This window comes from Mugil cephalus, chromosome 21, assembly GCF_022458985.1.
Source record: "Mugil cephalus isolate CIBA_MC_2020 chromosome 21, CIBA_Mcephalus_1.1, whole genome shotgun sequence".
Classification (NCBI taxonomy): domain Eukaryota; kingdom Metazoa; phylum Chordata; class Actinopteri; order Mugiliformes; family Mugilidae; genus Mugil; species Mugil cephalus.
In genome coordinates this window covers 8,273,096-8,286,949 of record NC_061790.1, presented here as the reverse complement: position 1 = coordinate 8,286,949, position 13,854 = coordinate 8,273,096, and the positions used below count along the sequence as shown (strand labels likewise).

At 45.3% G+C, this 13,854-nt stretch overlaps 1 protein-coding gene across 7 annotated transcripts in view; it reads right to left on the bottom strand.

Moving 5' to 3' along the window:
* utrn (utrophin) overlaps positions 1-13,854 on the bottom strand; it is a 173,626-nt gene that overhangs the window by 7,405 nt on the left and 152,367 nt on the right. For 4 of the 7 annotated variants that reach the window (XM_047573812.1, XM_047573814.1, XM_047573811.1 and 1 more), the window contains 5 exons: positions 11,165-11,203; positions 10,617-10,682; positions 9,067-9,132; positions 1,915-2,076; positions 1,045-1,282 (listed from right to left, as the gene is read on the bottom strand). In XM_047573812.1, the coding sequence (XP_047429768.1) occupies positions 1,045-1,282; positions 1,915-2,076; positions 9,067-9,132; positions 10,617-10,682; positions 11,165-11,203 (571 nt within the window). The remainder of the gene's footprint in view (positions 1-1,044; positions 1,283-1,914; positions 2,077-9,066; positions 9,133-10,616; positions 10,683-11,164; positions 11,204-13,854) is intronic. The other 3 variants (XM_047573815.1, XM_047573813.1, XM_047573817.1) reach the window with 3 other exon arrangements.

Sequence of the window (13,854 nt, the reverse complement as noted above, 5' to 3'; positions counted from 1 at the left end):
TACTGTTAAAGAGTACAGTTTACAATCAGTGCCTTAAAATGAACCATCTACTATCTAAATGAAGGAAACCTCCGACACGTCGGAGGACGGTGCGACTAAAACCTTCTCCTATCACAATGTTAACGTTCACCCATTAGAAATCTGCTGAATCACGTCGGCTGCCTCCAGTTTGTTGTGAGTTATTACCGAGCTTCCAGCCCCACGGCAGCTCCACAGAGCCAATACCTGTTTGCTCAGTCTGATTTGTCGAGACTGCTGCATGTTTGGCTGGAGGGTTGTGCAATTCTCTCTTGGCACAAACAATCCAACCTCGGCGGGCAATTAGGTCGGGCATAAACAAATCTAGAAGTTATTGATAGAGGCACTGGAGACGGACTGAATGGTAATGACGTGATTATGATCTAATCTGGGTGCTGACGAGAGGCTTTTTGTCATTCAAGGCACGGCCAACTTCCATCCAGAAAAAAAAACTTCTGTATGTTGACGCTTTATTTGAACGACTTTGAAAGAATCCTTTGGATTTATTGGAAGTGTTGCGCGTCCACAATGTATCAGTGTTTTATTTTATGAGTTGCTGTGACACGGCCCAGCCAGCTGGTGAGTCTGTGAGCTGTGATTACCACCCTGCTGCTCCTCAACAACAAGCCTAATGAACTAAAAAGGAAAGGAAGCTTATGGGGGAGATAAACTTTAAATTACAGCATGCGATACGCTCAGAGGAGGCGACGTGGCGGCGAAAACCCTGCTCCCTCTGGAAGAAATAAACCATTTTGAAGAACATCCCCAAAACCATAATTAAATGACCAGACATTGGAGAGTAATGTCATCAGCTGTATACACGCTCTACTTCAGACTTTAATCCAAAGTATTTTGCATGCAAACTGGCCTCCACAACAGCTTCATCGGTTCCCACCTGTGTCTTTGCAGCAGCCAGCTGCAACTAAAAAGGCTTTTATTTTTATTTTTTTTGTCACATAGGCTTGACTACTTTGGAAAACCTTGCGTAAGTAAGCAACCGCAAACAGGATAAGTTCGTCCCGTCACCTGGTGCAGTAGCTGTCGGAGGCGGTGGAGCTGAGACTCCAGCTGCTTGTTGTGCTCCTCCAGGATGCGCATGCGTTCCTCCAGCCTGCCTTTGTGCTGGCGCAGCAGCTTGGCTTCGGCGAGGAGGTCGGCTTCGTCCGGGTGGCCCGAGGTGCCGTCCGACTCCCAGGGGCTTCCGGCGGGGGCCCCTCGCTGGCCGTGCTGCTCCTTCAGCTGCTCGTACTCCCTCTGAAGCATCCTGGTACGGACGATTTGGAAGCATATCGGTGAAATATCAACACGCATGAATCCTAACACAGAGAATTGTTTGCTGTGGTCTTGGTAGACTGGAGGACTGTGACATTAAGATATCATAATTATTAATTAATATCCCCCCTCACATAAAGGACCCACCCTAAGCCTCCTCCTGAACCTCTACAGTGGAGCACCACACATAAATACCACACTCGTGTTTACCTCTGCTTTCTCTGTGAAATCCTATTTGAAGCTGACAGACAAATATAAAGGACCCCGCCCCTCTGCCAAATCTCTCGCCTCACTTCCTCCTCGCCCTCTCTCGGTACCCAGCTATAAGCTGCAGTGCTTTACTTAAGTTGGCATTTATGAGGCTGGCAGTAAAGCTCCCTCTCTTTCTCGCTCTCTCCGAGCGCCCGCGCATGTGTGTAATCAGTGTTAAATCACTCCAGCCGACCCACCGGCGGCCACGCCAGCGCCCGGCGCAGTCACTCCATCTCCGAGACATCTCCATTTACAAATCAAACCGGGGGAAATAAACCTTCATTTTAATGCGCTTTCAAAATGTTCACTTCCGCGAGGACTTATCGGCGAGGGTCAATGCTTATCATTATCAGAGCGTCCGTGAGACCGTACCTCTGCTCCTCCTCCAGGCGGGCTATGATCCGCTCCAGCTCGCCCCGCTCCTCCCTCTCCACGGCCTGCAGGATCTGGGCAGGGCTCTGGGGCTGGCTGCACGGGGACCCCTCCCCTCCCAGCGTCTGGCAGTACTGGAGGATCAGGGCGTGCTCGTCGTCCCTGTGGAAAGCGCAGAGTCGTGTGATGAGCGAGGAGGCCAAACATCTTGTAGAAGTTACTCAGTGCCTTCTGCTCAGTTAACAGAGATGGGGAGACTTAATTCAACTCTCAGGTGATGAGCAAATGGAAATGACCAGGAATGAATGCAGTTAAGTCCTACAAATGCAGCATCTACAGACACAGAGAAGATGTCTTGGCTCTGCTAACCCTAAGAGGCCACACCGTTCGTTATGCATAACTTTAAGACGTGATATAGAATCACCCTTCTAGAAGAACCAGTTATTTCCCCCCCTCGGGTTGTAAGCGCGTTTATTTTTTCTGTGAAATTGGGAATTTTACCATGGAGGTCAGTGGAGTCAGCTTTAAATGACCATTTCAAGAAACGCTCTTTTGGCTTAGGTTTGAACAAAGCTGAAGACTTATAGTTGTACATAAACAAATGCAAACTGGCAACGGATGCTGGAGAAGCCGAACTGTCACTGTGGCACAAACAAATGGCGGCTTCCACAGCCTAAAAAAAAGATCACGTGAACTGCAGCGAGATGTATGATCTTCAGCTATGGTCGGCCGGCTCCGCTGTGAGCTTCACAAATCCCCGGTGGAACAGAGACGTGTGCCAGTCTTTGCTGTCTGATAACTGGAATAAGGGATGGCTGCGACGAGATGGAGGGAGCGGAGAAAGAGCCTGGCAGACAGATGAAGAGATACGGAGGGAAGGAGAGAGAAATGGCTCTTTCTTTCTTTCTTTTCTTTTTTTTTTTTTTGGTGTGCGGTTATCTGTCCATCTCTTTATCTGAACGATATGAAAAGAGGTGGCAAGTCAAGTCAGACCCCGGCTGTCGCATTCATTCTGAAACACAACCTGCCTCGAAGACGAACAAGTGACAGCCACACAAAACCCGAAAAAAGATGGCAGACTGTTGACAAAAATGAAAGATAGCAGTCCCATCCACTGCTTAAGCGAGTGTTGTTTCCACATTTAGCTTTCTCTGCACCGCTAACATTTGGATGCTGTCAGTCTGAATATCCAATACTTGGACTGTCATTACTGCAATGTAGTAATGACATACTGTTAGCATGTGGCTATAAGGTAACTTCGAAAAAATAAAAAAACGTGATCGTAAAGAGATGCACAGAGGGTTTGGGGAGGCAGCAGCAGTGATGCAGACGATGCATCAGATCACTGTGATGAACAGGGAGTCGCCAGGCAAAGTGTCAATCTACGTTCATCTTCGCACCAATTGTCATAAATTTCATGCGTACGGCTGATATGAGCTTTTTCTCTAGTGTGCTTGGGTTGAGCCTTAAGAGACAAGGTGAGGAGCTCAGATATCTGCAGTTCATGAAGAATCAGAATTCAAAGAAGACGAGAGGGGCGTCTAGAATACCACGCTTAGCCTGTCGTCACCACGGCCCATCTCCGTACAAGCAGAGAAATGAACGGATGGATAATGGGCGATCTATTCTAATCAGAATGAGGCCAAAGCTATTTAATTACCAAATATGCTCCGTAATGCAAGCTGACAATCTCTACATACGACCCCATGAATTTTAGTTAGCGAGTATGAAGCCATTCATAGTCAGAGTGGTTATAAGCAAGAACCTTTCTCGGGGATGACAGTAATTGTACCATTATATGACCAAGGCCTGGACCGAGCACACAGCTAATGACAGGTACACAAAATGAGCCCTTCACCTCTTCTCACACAAAGGAACAATGCACCAATTTGGTGTGCACTCAGAAGAGAAAGGGCTCTTCACCATTAATCAGCCTAAGCTCGTCGCATGATACGAAGTTTAGAGCTTTGTTTTCTTTAGGGGGAAAAAAAAAATGAGGGCGGGCATTTTGCTTCAATAATAAGACATGGGCTGTGTTTTGGACTTTTCTGCACTTTCTGATTAAGACAAATTGCATCACCCTTTGTTTCTCTTGTTACAAGTCATTACTTTTCCTAATCCTAACTTTTTTCTTTTTATATATATTCACACACACATATGCAGTAATACATCACATAACTTGAGGAATTACGCAAAGAAAGGCGGAGACGGGAACTTGAATGTCATGCAGCTACTGCTGCACCATTCAGCAATATACCAACACACAGTCACACATGTTTCTCTTTGAAATATGGGCATACTGCGACAGGGCAGACTGGGATGATGAAGAAAGGCTTAGTTCCCATCGAGAAACTTGAAAATTGGTGACAGTGTCGCCCGCGGGGGCCCAGGGACAAGGGTCTTGCACAAACTGAGTGACCAATTAGACAAGTCCCTGGCAACAGGAGGCTGCAGCGAGGCATTAGGACGGGGCTGGTGGAGCCCAGAGGACAGCAGGAAGGGGATCATTACGAGAGAAAATGGGGACTACGAGGGGTAGAGCCGCTTCATAAACCACCTGCTCTGAAATACTGGGAGAAAGAGGATCAAGCAGAAGAAAGAGAATGACAGATAAAAGAGATGACAGTGTGGTAGAAATATTAAATGTGAATAATGGTGATGAATGCCAAGGCTTATTAGCTCATATAGCTCCAAAGCGTTGTGCGTTTGGGTTGAGTGTCGCGCTCGGTAAGTGGAGGACAAACCTGGGGGAATCGGACAGTTTTAACCCAACAACAATAGTCTCCGGGCCTGATGCCGAGCTAACGCATCACAATGCAAGCAGCTCCTCTCAAGCTGAATAGGACTATCAGCTCCCTAGAATAAGCTCGGAGAGAAGCGGCGAGAGATAAAGGGAGAAGGAAACAGGAGAAAGAGAAACAATGAAATCGGGGACGGCAGAGAAAACCGAGGGAGAGGATGAAACAAAAACGAGAGGATGAAGGACATATTTTTTTTTTTATATAATCTTAATGTCTGGCGAGATGCATTAAAAGATCGCTTTCCGTGCGTGAAGTCCGCCAGGTTCATCCCGCCGGAGGTGTGCTGTTTATGAAACAGCATTTTAGCGTTTAATCGGAAGGTTGTCTGGGCCCAAAGGTAAAACATGATTAGACTACGACCAAAAACGATGGAGGGAGGAAAAAAGAGAGGGGGCAGGACAGGGCGGGATGAAAGGTGGTTCAAAAAGGAAATGGCAGGAGAAATTACGGGGAGGGGAGTAAAGGGCAAAAATATGAAAGACGAGAAAAAAGCGACACCACTGGGGGGTGGACCGGAGAGAGGGAGATAACCAAACAAAAAAAAAAGGGAGGAAAAGAAAAGGAAGCGGGAGCCTCGTTCCTCAGTGACGTCCCGGGGCTCTGATGACAACACTGCGGTTTGTCTGGAGGTCAGAGAGAAAAAAACACCCACTATCTCCCTAATTAAGGATTCCCTTTTAGATAAAAGCAAAAAAATGGCACAAGCACCGAAGCCACACGTGCATACACACATACTAATTATTGATATCACTGTGCAGCTGGTGGCGAGTCCAAATTAGTGTTTGCGGGATTCGAACGACGAGGAAACGCGAGCCAAAAGCCAAACACGCGTGTAATTGGCAAACGCAGTCATCCGTCCTGCGCTGCGCATGTTTTCCTAGGCTCCGGCTCCGCCACCTTCTGAAGTCAAGCATGGAGATCATTTCTCTGAGTGTCCTCACAAATAACCCGGTGGGGCAGAAAAGAGGCTCGGCTGAAATCAGCTGTAAGTAGAACGTGGCAAGAAGAAGGACGATGTGAAGCTCAAAGCAGCCTCGGTGGATGGGTGGGCTGCTTTACTGGAGAACACGACACTGCTGCTAAAATGCTCAAAACATTCATGCAACTAATGGGAACGACTATTCACTGCGTAAACCACTGCACCATTTAAATGGAAGTTGTGCGCACGTGGTTAGCATAGATTGTATAAATATGGACGACAGAACAGCTCCTCAAATGTGAAGCCAAAGCGAGTAGAGCTCCCTCTAGTGGCTGGCTGCAGTATAGGTCATAAGCTCCACCCCTTTCATGTTAATGCAAGGGAAACTAAAACACTAAAATGTCATTTTTATTTTAGGTAGATAATATAATGCTTAAGTGTGCATGCTAATTTTTGCAGAATATAGCATCTATTCAATTACATAGAAACAGGATGTGATGTCATGATCATTAAAAGTTGCCATGCCAACTGCACCATGAGCAGGGAAAACCATATAAATAAATAAGTGGAGCGTATAATCCAACACACCCAACAAAGACCACTCATTAGCGCTTTTGAAAGGTAATGGGGGGCGTTCATTAGGGTGCACAGATCAGTATCAGGAGATCAGTGTCGGGGCCAATGAAGGCATTTTTCAAATGATCAGATTGAGCATGTGAACTAAAACCAAATGTTAAAGACCATGACTAAACATGTCTGTTGTGTGGAGGTACTTCACACAACTGACGAGAAATTTCTGTTTTATATTTTTATAATGCTGGTCCAAGTAGAATTGGTGTGAGCGTTCAAGTTATACATGAAGATATATACGTTCATATACAAGTTCAGCCCTCATGTTGTTGACCAGCCAGCTCTAAGAGTTTTTCTGTGATAATGCAATATATTTCCGTTTTCTTAATTGTTATTTATTTTGCGCAATAAAGAAGGAAAATGAAAATCTAATAGCTGGGATGTGGGTATTTGTTTTCCCTAATGCACCGCCGAGCTATTCAGCTGTCACACGTATGGGCCTAGACTGGATGGATTTTGAAGTTTATTGCACTTAATACAGGTGGACAGTGCACACACAGTTCAGGAGAATACCAGTAAGAAAATAACTTAATTATTTCTGAATGCACAGGGAGGATATATTTCTGGACAGACATGCAAAGCTATAATAAAATCAGATCAGGAGTCGGTCGAGATCAGATCAGGCATCCCTGCCATTCACAGATAGCTTTAAATCCTAGAACACTTACTGACATTAACTTAGATTATTTAGTTATAAGTTGAGCAGAAAAAGTTCCCTGGTAATGCTTTTAACACTAGCTAGCAGGCTTTCCTTGCATTCTAACTTACATTACATAAATAAATGAGAAGCTGAACAACATTTTCTAATTAAAATATGTAGATAATTGGAGAGTGGAAAAATGACGCGCCACTTATCTTCAGGCAATTATATTTAGCGATTAGGGTTTAAATTGAATTTCCAATCGATGATTACCTTAACATCGGCATTGAAGTAATGTTACAGCAAAGTGGAATCCAAATATCACAAAAGTCACCAGAAAGCACAAGAAATATTATTATTTTTTCCCCCCCTTTTTTGCTATTATCCTTCATCAAACCATCATCTTCCTCACCTCATTAGGGCTCGGCACACTTCTGTGTCGAGCGTCAGTGTTGTTTTCAGAGCTGGGAAAGATAATGGCTTCCGCTCTTAAATAACTACAAAGAACAAACGAGAGTGCGAGGAGGAAGGAGAGGTAATAATGTGTTTGTGCCACATTACAAAAGCTCTGAGAGGAAAATAAATCCACCTTTGTCTCCACCTCCCTCCCGCTCGCCGGCAGCTTTTCATTTTGTCTTTCAAATTCTTCCTGCTTCTCACTCTGTGTTGATCAACCGATGAGCAACGAGAGCTTTTGCGTGTTTCTAAAACTGTTCATTCTACGCAGAAAGGTTGGATGGAGGTGAGGTGCGGGAGCAGAGGCCCAGGAGAAGCGCACACACCATCTTTTCTGAACATTCTCGACGGTATAGACGTCCTCCCGTGTGTGTTGTTCTGTAAATACTCCATATCTGAAGCGTTTCCCTTTTTGAAAATCCCCAAACTGAACACCCACCTTTTCACGCAGTATATATGGGGAATCTCTCTACCCTCCAGGAGAGCACACATTTCAACAAGCACATCTTTTTTATTTTTTTCTGTCCTTCTACTTGAAACTGTTGTTGAGATAAAAAGAAAAAAACATCTTTTGCATCCACAAATTCATTTCACACATCTGTGCGCACATCTGGCCTATCGCCGTGATCTGTGGCGTGGCAAATCTCGGAGATCTACAAGTGTCACATCCAAAACAAAAAAGCAATTCCCTCCACTGACATCTTTCAAAGCGTGTGTTACTGTTTAAACGAACGCGGGTGTGTCCATGAGCTCAGAGGGCATTTCAACCTCGAGACCTCAATCTCCCGATAAGGATCTTAGTTGGAAAAACGGTCTCAGGACATCGCTCGGCTTAAATGGCTTGCGGAAAAAAACGCGCGCGCACGCACGTGAACCTTCGCACACCAACACCAGCTCTCCAGGTGCACGCGCGCTCTTTGTGATTTCTTTTTTTTTTTTCCTCCACGGTTTGCCACGTTTTCATCCCCTCTGATCGCAGATTACGTTGCCGTTATGTGAGATTCCGAAAGCAGTCGCTCTGACTCTGCCATTGTCGACACTCTAATCCATCACTTTTTTTTTTCTCCCCCTCGCCTCGCCGCCGTATCCAACTGCACTCCATTGTCTTTTTGCCCTAGCCTCCGCACTCCTTTTGCTCTCTTAAAAACCTTTCTCTATTCTCTCATGCTCTCTGTCGATCCCCGAGTAGGAATGTGGAAAAGCCGCCGTCTTATTTCTTCGGCTGGTCTTTGCACGCTGAAGCCGAAGCAAACGCGGGAGCACTTGGAGCTGCCTTTGAATCATAGACAATCAAAATGTCAACAAATGTCAACAAAACACACCGCCGGTCAGAAGTTTTACAACAGCAGGCAGCATCCTCTGGCACAGCTGGTCAGGGCTTCATACTAAAGCAAGAAGAAAATGGCCCAGAACTTTAGTCCAAGCTAAACCAGAAATACCTCAGGATAAAAACAAGACGGAAAGCTTGAACCCTGTGGAGCTGGTTTGTGATGAATTGGACAGAAGAGTGAAAGCAAAGTACATTTCTGGGAACTTGTGCAACAAAACTGGGATGAATATATTTTACATTTTGGGTTATACATTGATTCCAATGTTGCTGTTTTTTTTTTAAACTTCAGTTGTTTATTGGGTCTATGCTTTCATTTCGGAGTAAAATCAGATATTAAACTGCATACGTTTCTATAAAATGACCAACAGTAACTTACATGCTTCCCGTTGCTGAGCTGCTGTCCGTGGGCAGGGAGCCGTTGGAGCGTTCCATCTGAGCCAACCTGAGAAATAAACCATCGTCAGACAAAAATCACAGTTACAAATGTCACGACATCTCATTAAAAGTCAGAAGATCCGGCATCAGCACCTCATCAATCAGCACACCGATTAAAACGTAAAACAATAATGTAAATAAAAATGAACTTCAAGCGGGGTACATAACAACAGGCTAACATGATTACAAATGTGTCTGACGACGTTAATGAGGCCGGGCTCCTCGCATCAAAGTCTGCATTCACTGTTTTACAGCTGGAGCAGATTATGAGCTGCCCTCGGTTATGAATCGTGACACCAACGCGTGTGCAACTCCCGCAACACGATCTCGATGCCAGCGTCCGCATTTGAGAGAAAACTCTAATTTAAGGGGCTCGTGTCTGTGTCCGTTTTGATCGAGCAGCGCGGGGGCAGGAACACTGAGCGGGGGCTAATGGTGTGTGGCCAATGAGAGGTTACAGGCCAGACAGAGCCGCGCTGCATCAGAGGAGCCTTCGTGATTAAAGCGACGAGAAAACACACCGTCCGGGTCGCGCTCTGACACGGAGACGATGAGATTTGGACTGAGGCGCGCGGTTTTTACCGGATCTCAGCGTTCAGACTTGAATCTCAAATCTCAGAGCAACAGGACATTAGCGCGGCGACGTTGCTGGTGATTAACTGCAGCTCTCGCGCTGCGCGCACGGGGCCTCGACGATGCGCACAGCGAGATCATTTAAAGCAGGCGAAAACAGCCGCCGGACAAATCTGCTGCTGCTCTGATGTCGCCAGCGAAAGAGGCAACAGAAAACGTATTTCGACTCCAATCACCGATCTCGAAATATCAATGAGCAATGGCTCTCGTGTAAAAGGTTCAGGTCTGTTGTTCTATATTTAAGGCGACGGTGAGAAAGCCAGACTTCCCTGAGAGTGCTTTTCTCATTTGCATGCGGGACGCTTGAAAGTGACACTTTCAGTCGAAGTGGAAATGCTAATTTTTTTTACTCCCCAGTAGTGGGAAAGCTGTCATTTCCGTCTTTTTTTTGTCTCACCTCAATGGAGCCAATTCAGTTTCCTACAAATTTTTTTTTTTGGATCGATATTGGCAGAGTGTGCCTTCCCTGCGTTTATTCCTGAGCCTTAAGTGTCAATCAGGTGTGATGAGAAACAGCAAAGCAACAGCGTTCAATTCCTTGAAATCGTCACTAAATAACATATTTAATTCAAATCGATTTCAATTAGCTCCAAATGAAATAGCTCAAACTTACAGTATTTTAAGAGCAGAGCAGCTCTAAGGACTATAATATTCCTTGGAAAACGATATAATAATAAATCATTATTCGCTCAAAAAAATATGCAGAAGCTCTTCCACGGCCCATGAGATTTGATTCCCTCATTCTACTCTTTCTCTCCAGCTGTTTCATAATGCGGCGAATTCAAATGCAGTCGGCGATGTGTGCGCTTTGAGGCATCCGAGACGATGAGATGGTGATTGGCGAATGCGGGCGCGTACCTGCTGGCATACTGCTCTATCCTGGAATGGGTGTCATCATGAGAGAGCTGAGGTGACTGGGACAGCCTGGAAACGAATGAGGTAATGGAGACGAATGAGATCCGGCATGCTCACGCAACCTCATTAGCACTCAGAGATTCGCAGGCACATGCACTCTTTCACACGCGCGCACACACACACACACACACACACACCCTAATGGTTCCTCACAACATCAGCTAGGAAACAAATCTGATGATCCTAGAAAGAAAGATAGCAGGAGGAGGAGGAGGAGGAGGAGGAGGTTGATCTACAGAGGGGTTGGATGCTTTCTGACAGCCCTGTCGGGATGAGAGACCGAGTGCTAGTTGGAGGAAACGAAGGTGAGGATTTTTTTTTTTTGTGGTCGCATGTTCAGCCAGTGGATCAGGCAGCAGGCAGGCAACATGCAGTGCAGTCATGTTTGAGATGGTGCGAGGGGTGAGGATAATAGGGGGTGAAAGGAGGTGTTGTTTTAAGGCATTCCAGACCGAAGCCGGGGTGTTGTTGCCGGTGGCGTAGATACTCACTCGTACTGCTCCGGACACATGCTGATGAGGGTGACGGGGCTGTAAGAGAATCGGAGGGAGGGAGGGAGGGAGGGAAGAGGAGGGAGGTAAAGGTACCACAAAACATTTCACGGTCAAAACCACTCGACGGATAAGAGACCAGCAGCAGGTGGAGGAAGAAGTGGAAGGAGAGTCCGTCTGCTGAGGAGGTGGACTCGACACACGGGGGCGGGGAGACATGTAAAGGAGTCACAAACGTATACGCCACACGTGGTTGTCATCGTCTACACCGATTCAGGCGTAACACTGTGACGAATATCCTAAAATTGTGTAGGGCCTCTTCTGACTGAGCAAAGAATGGAAATCAGCGAGGAGGTCTGAGGATCAGTTTGGGACCACTTTTGTGTCAGACTGCATCCTGCTGGAGATGTCTGCTGTCATTGCTATGGGGTGGGGGGGGTCCTGGTCTGGTCTAAGTGGGTGGTCCACGTTTATGTAACATCCACACATGTGCCAGGTCCAAATGTTTCCCATCAGAACACTGAATTGTCACAAGATGGTCAATGATATTCACGCCTCCTGTCAGTGGTTTTAATGTTGTGGCTGATTGGTAAACAGCATGATTGGTAAGCATGGGGGGGAATAGGATCTATATCAGCCCACTGAAAAGGGTTGAGGACGTCAAAGGCTTCTGCTGCCGTCACACATTCATTAAATAGGTTTCATGGTTCCTCCTGCGTACAGATCGCTAAATTCATTCCATTTCTCATTTATTTCCTACAGGATTTACTATAAAAAAATAAATTAAAAAAAAACACCAACACCATAGCAGAACCTTGTTAATCTCCTACTGAGCGCAATACAGTATGTTATATAAGGAGGCAGCAAATTAAAATGCTGCTGTTTTTGTAAATAAAACGAGACAAATAAATGGAACGCGATGTGTGTTGCCGAGTCTTGTTTTTAAGTTTCTGGTTTAAAGTCCAAGATAATTGCTGCTTTTCATAGAGAGCACTGAATGGTATTTGTAAACAAATGAGACAACTTCTCATCGTTACACAAAAAAAGTGCTGTTTCTTTTTTTTTCCTCCACAGAGCAGGCCGTCTCGACACTGGTAAGATAAAAGTTGAGGCTTTTGTCTCGTGCTTTTTTTTTGTTCCCACGTTAAAGCGGGTTAAATTCAGAGGGAGGCGCGGGGCGCGGCAGTTTCTCGCAGCGGGGTCGCCGACGTAGTTGCACTTCTGCAGCCGAGAGGAGAATTAAAAACGCAACTCAGACGTGAGACAGAGAAAAAGAGATCAGGGTCGGCAAGGTGGACTGAGTGAACTTCTCTTTTTTATGCTGACTGACACAGACTGAGAGAGGGTTTTCACCCAGATTAGTCTGACCTGCATTCATGCCTCACGCACAGGTTAGAAAAAGTACTAGGGGCAGAGCCCAATCCAAATACGGTAGTCGGTAAAGGGACAAATAATGTGTTTTCTTTTAAATACTTAATTTGAACAAATAACTTACAATTATTTGTATTCAAGAACAAGAAAAACATCCTAACAAAAAGCTGCCTTTGATCACGTGACCGCGCTGAATATTTATATCGGATTAAGTGACGTTCAGGAGTCAGGGTGAGAAGTTTTTTTTTGCAGTTCTTCAGTTGCTTATTTATTTATTTGGTGCGTTTACATGCAGAGCTTCATCGAGCTATGCTCAAAATTCGACTTTCTCACTACAGTCCTTGTCCCAGTTTACATGCAGCGCAAGAAAATCAAAAAACTGTTCTCCTCTTCCACACTAGGTGGCGATATGTGTCTTTTCAGCGGGTTAATACCACGTTAATACGGCCCGATGTCCGGGTTGACGTATTACGTGATATAATAAACAAGAGTCTTTCATGCGGCAGACCGGCGTTTCAAACAACAACCAGACGGATAATACTACATTTTTTAATCTCATACGTAATGTTCGCGCTACTTCTGATGCAGGTAAGATCCGCGCTATCTCTCAGACGCCTCCGTTTCTCTTCTTCTTCTTCTACGCCCGGCTTTCTTGGGCGTGTTTGTTCCGGGGTCACACGGCAGCGCAGCGGTGATGGAGCATGCGCACACGCATTATCCGATGAAAACTCCGATTCCAATCACATTATCTGGGTGTCTCAATCGGATAATGAGAACTCCGATTTTAATCGGAGTAACGTAAATTCTTCTGTTATAGTCCGATAGAGGCAATAATTAGTTTTTTCACGTGCACGTAAACGCACCGAGTTTCTCTCATGTTAGCATTCGCCTGTTAGCTCAGTAAATATAGCACCTCTCTACCAATTCGCTCACACAAGCACAATTGAATTTCATTCGAATACAAATACTTTTGTTTTGCCTCAACAAATACAAATACTGGATGCAAACCCCTACAAGGTACAGAAGCCAGGGTTAGCCATCTTTATATTGGAACAGGCTGAGCTCGTTATGTCGAGGTAAAACTAAAAGTAGCTTACTAATAAGCTAACCCATCACCAGTCAATTCCTCTAAGTGAGTAGGTTTTTAATTAATTTTGCCTTCTCTGTGTTTTGATATGGAACTAATCTAAATGATTCTCAGTTGCAAGACAATAAAAATACAAACACGCTGCCTTGCACTGGTTAAACATTAAACATCCACGTAGTTATATAACGTAGAAGTTATATAACCAGTGTGCGAAGGCTCAGATAATATAACA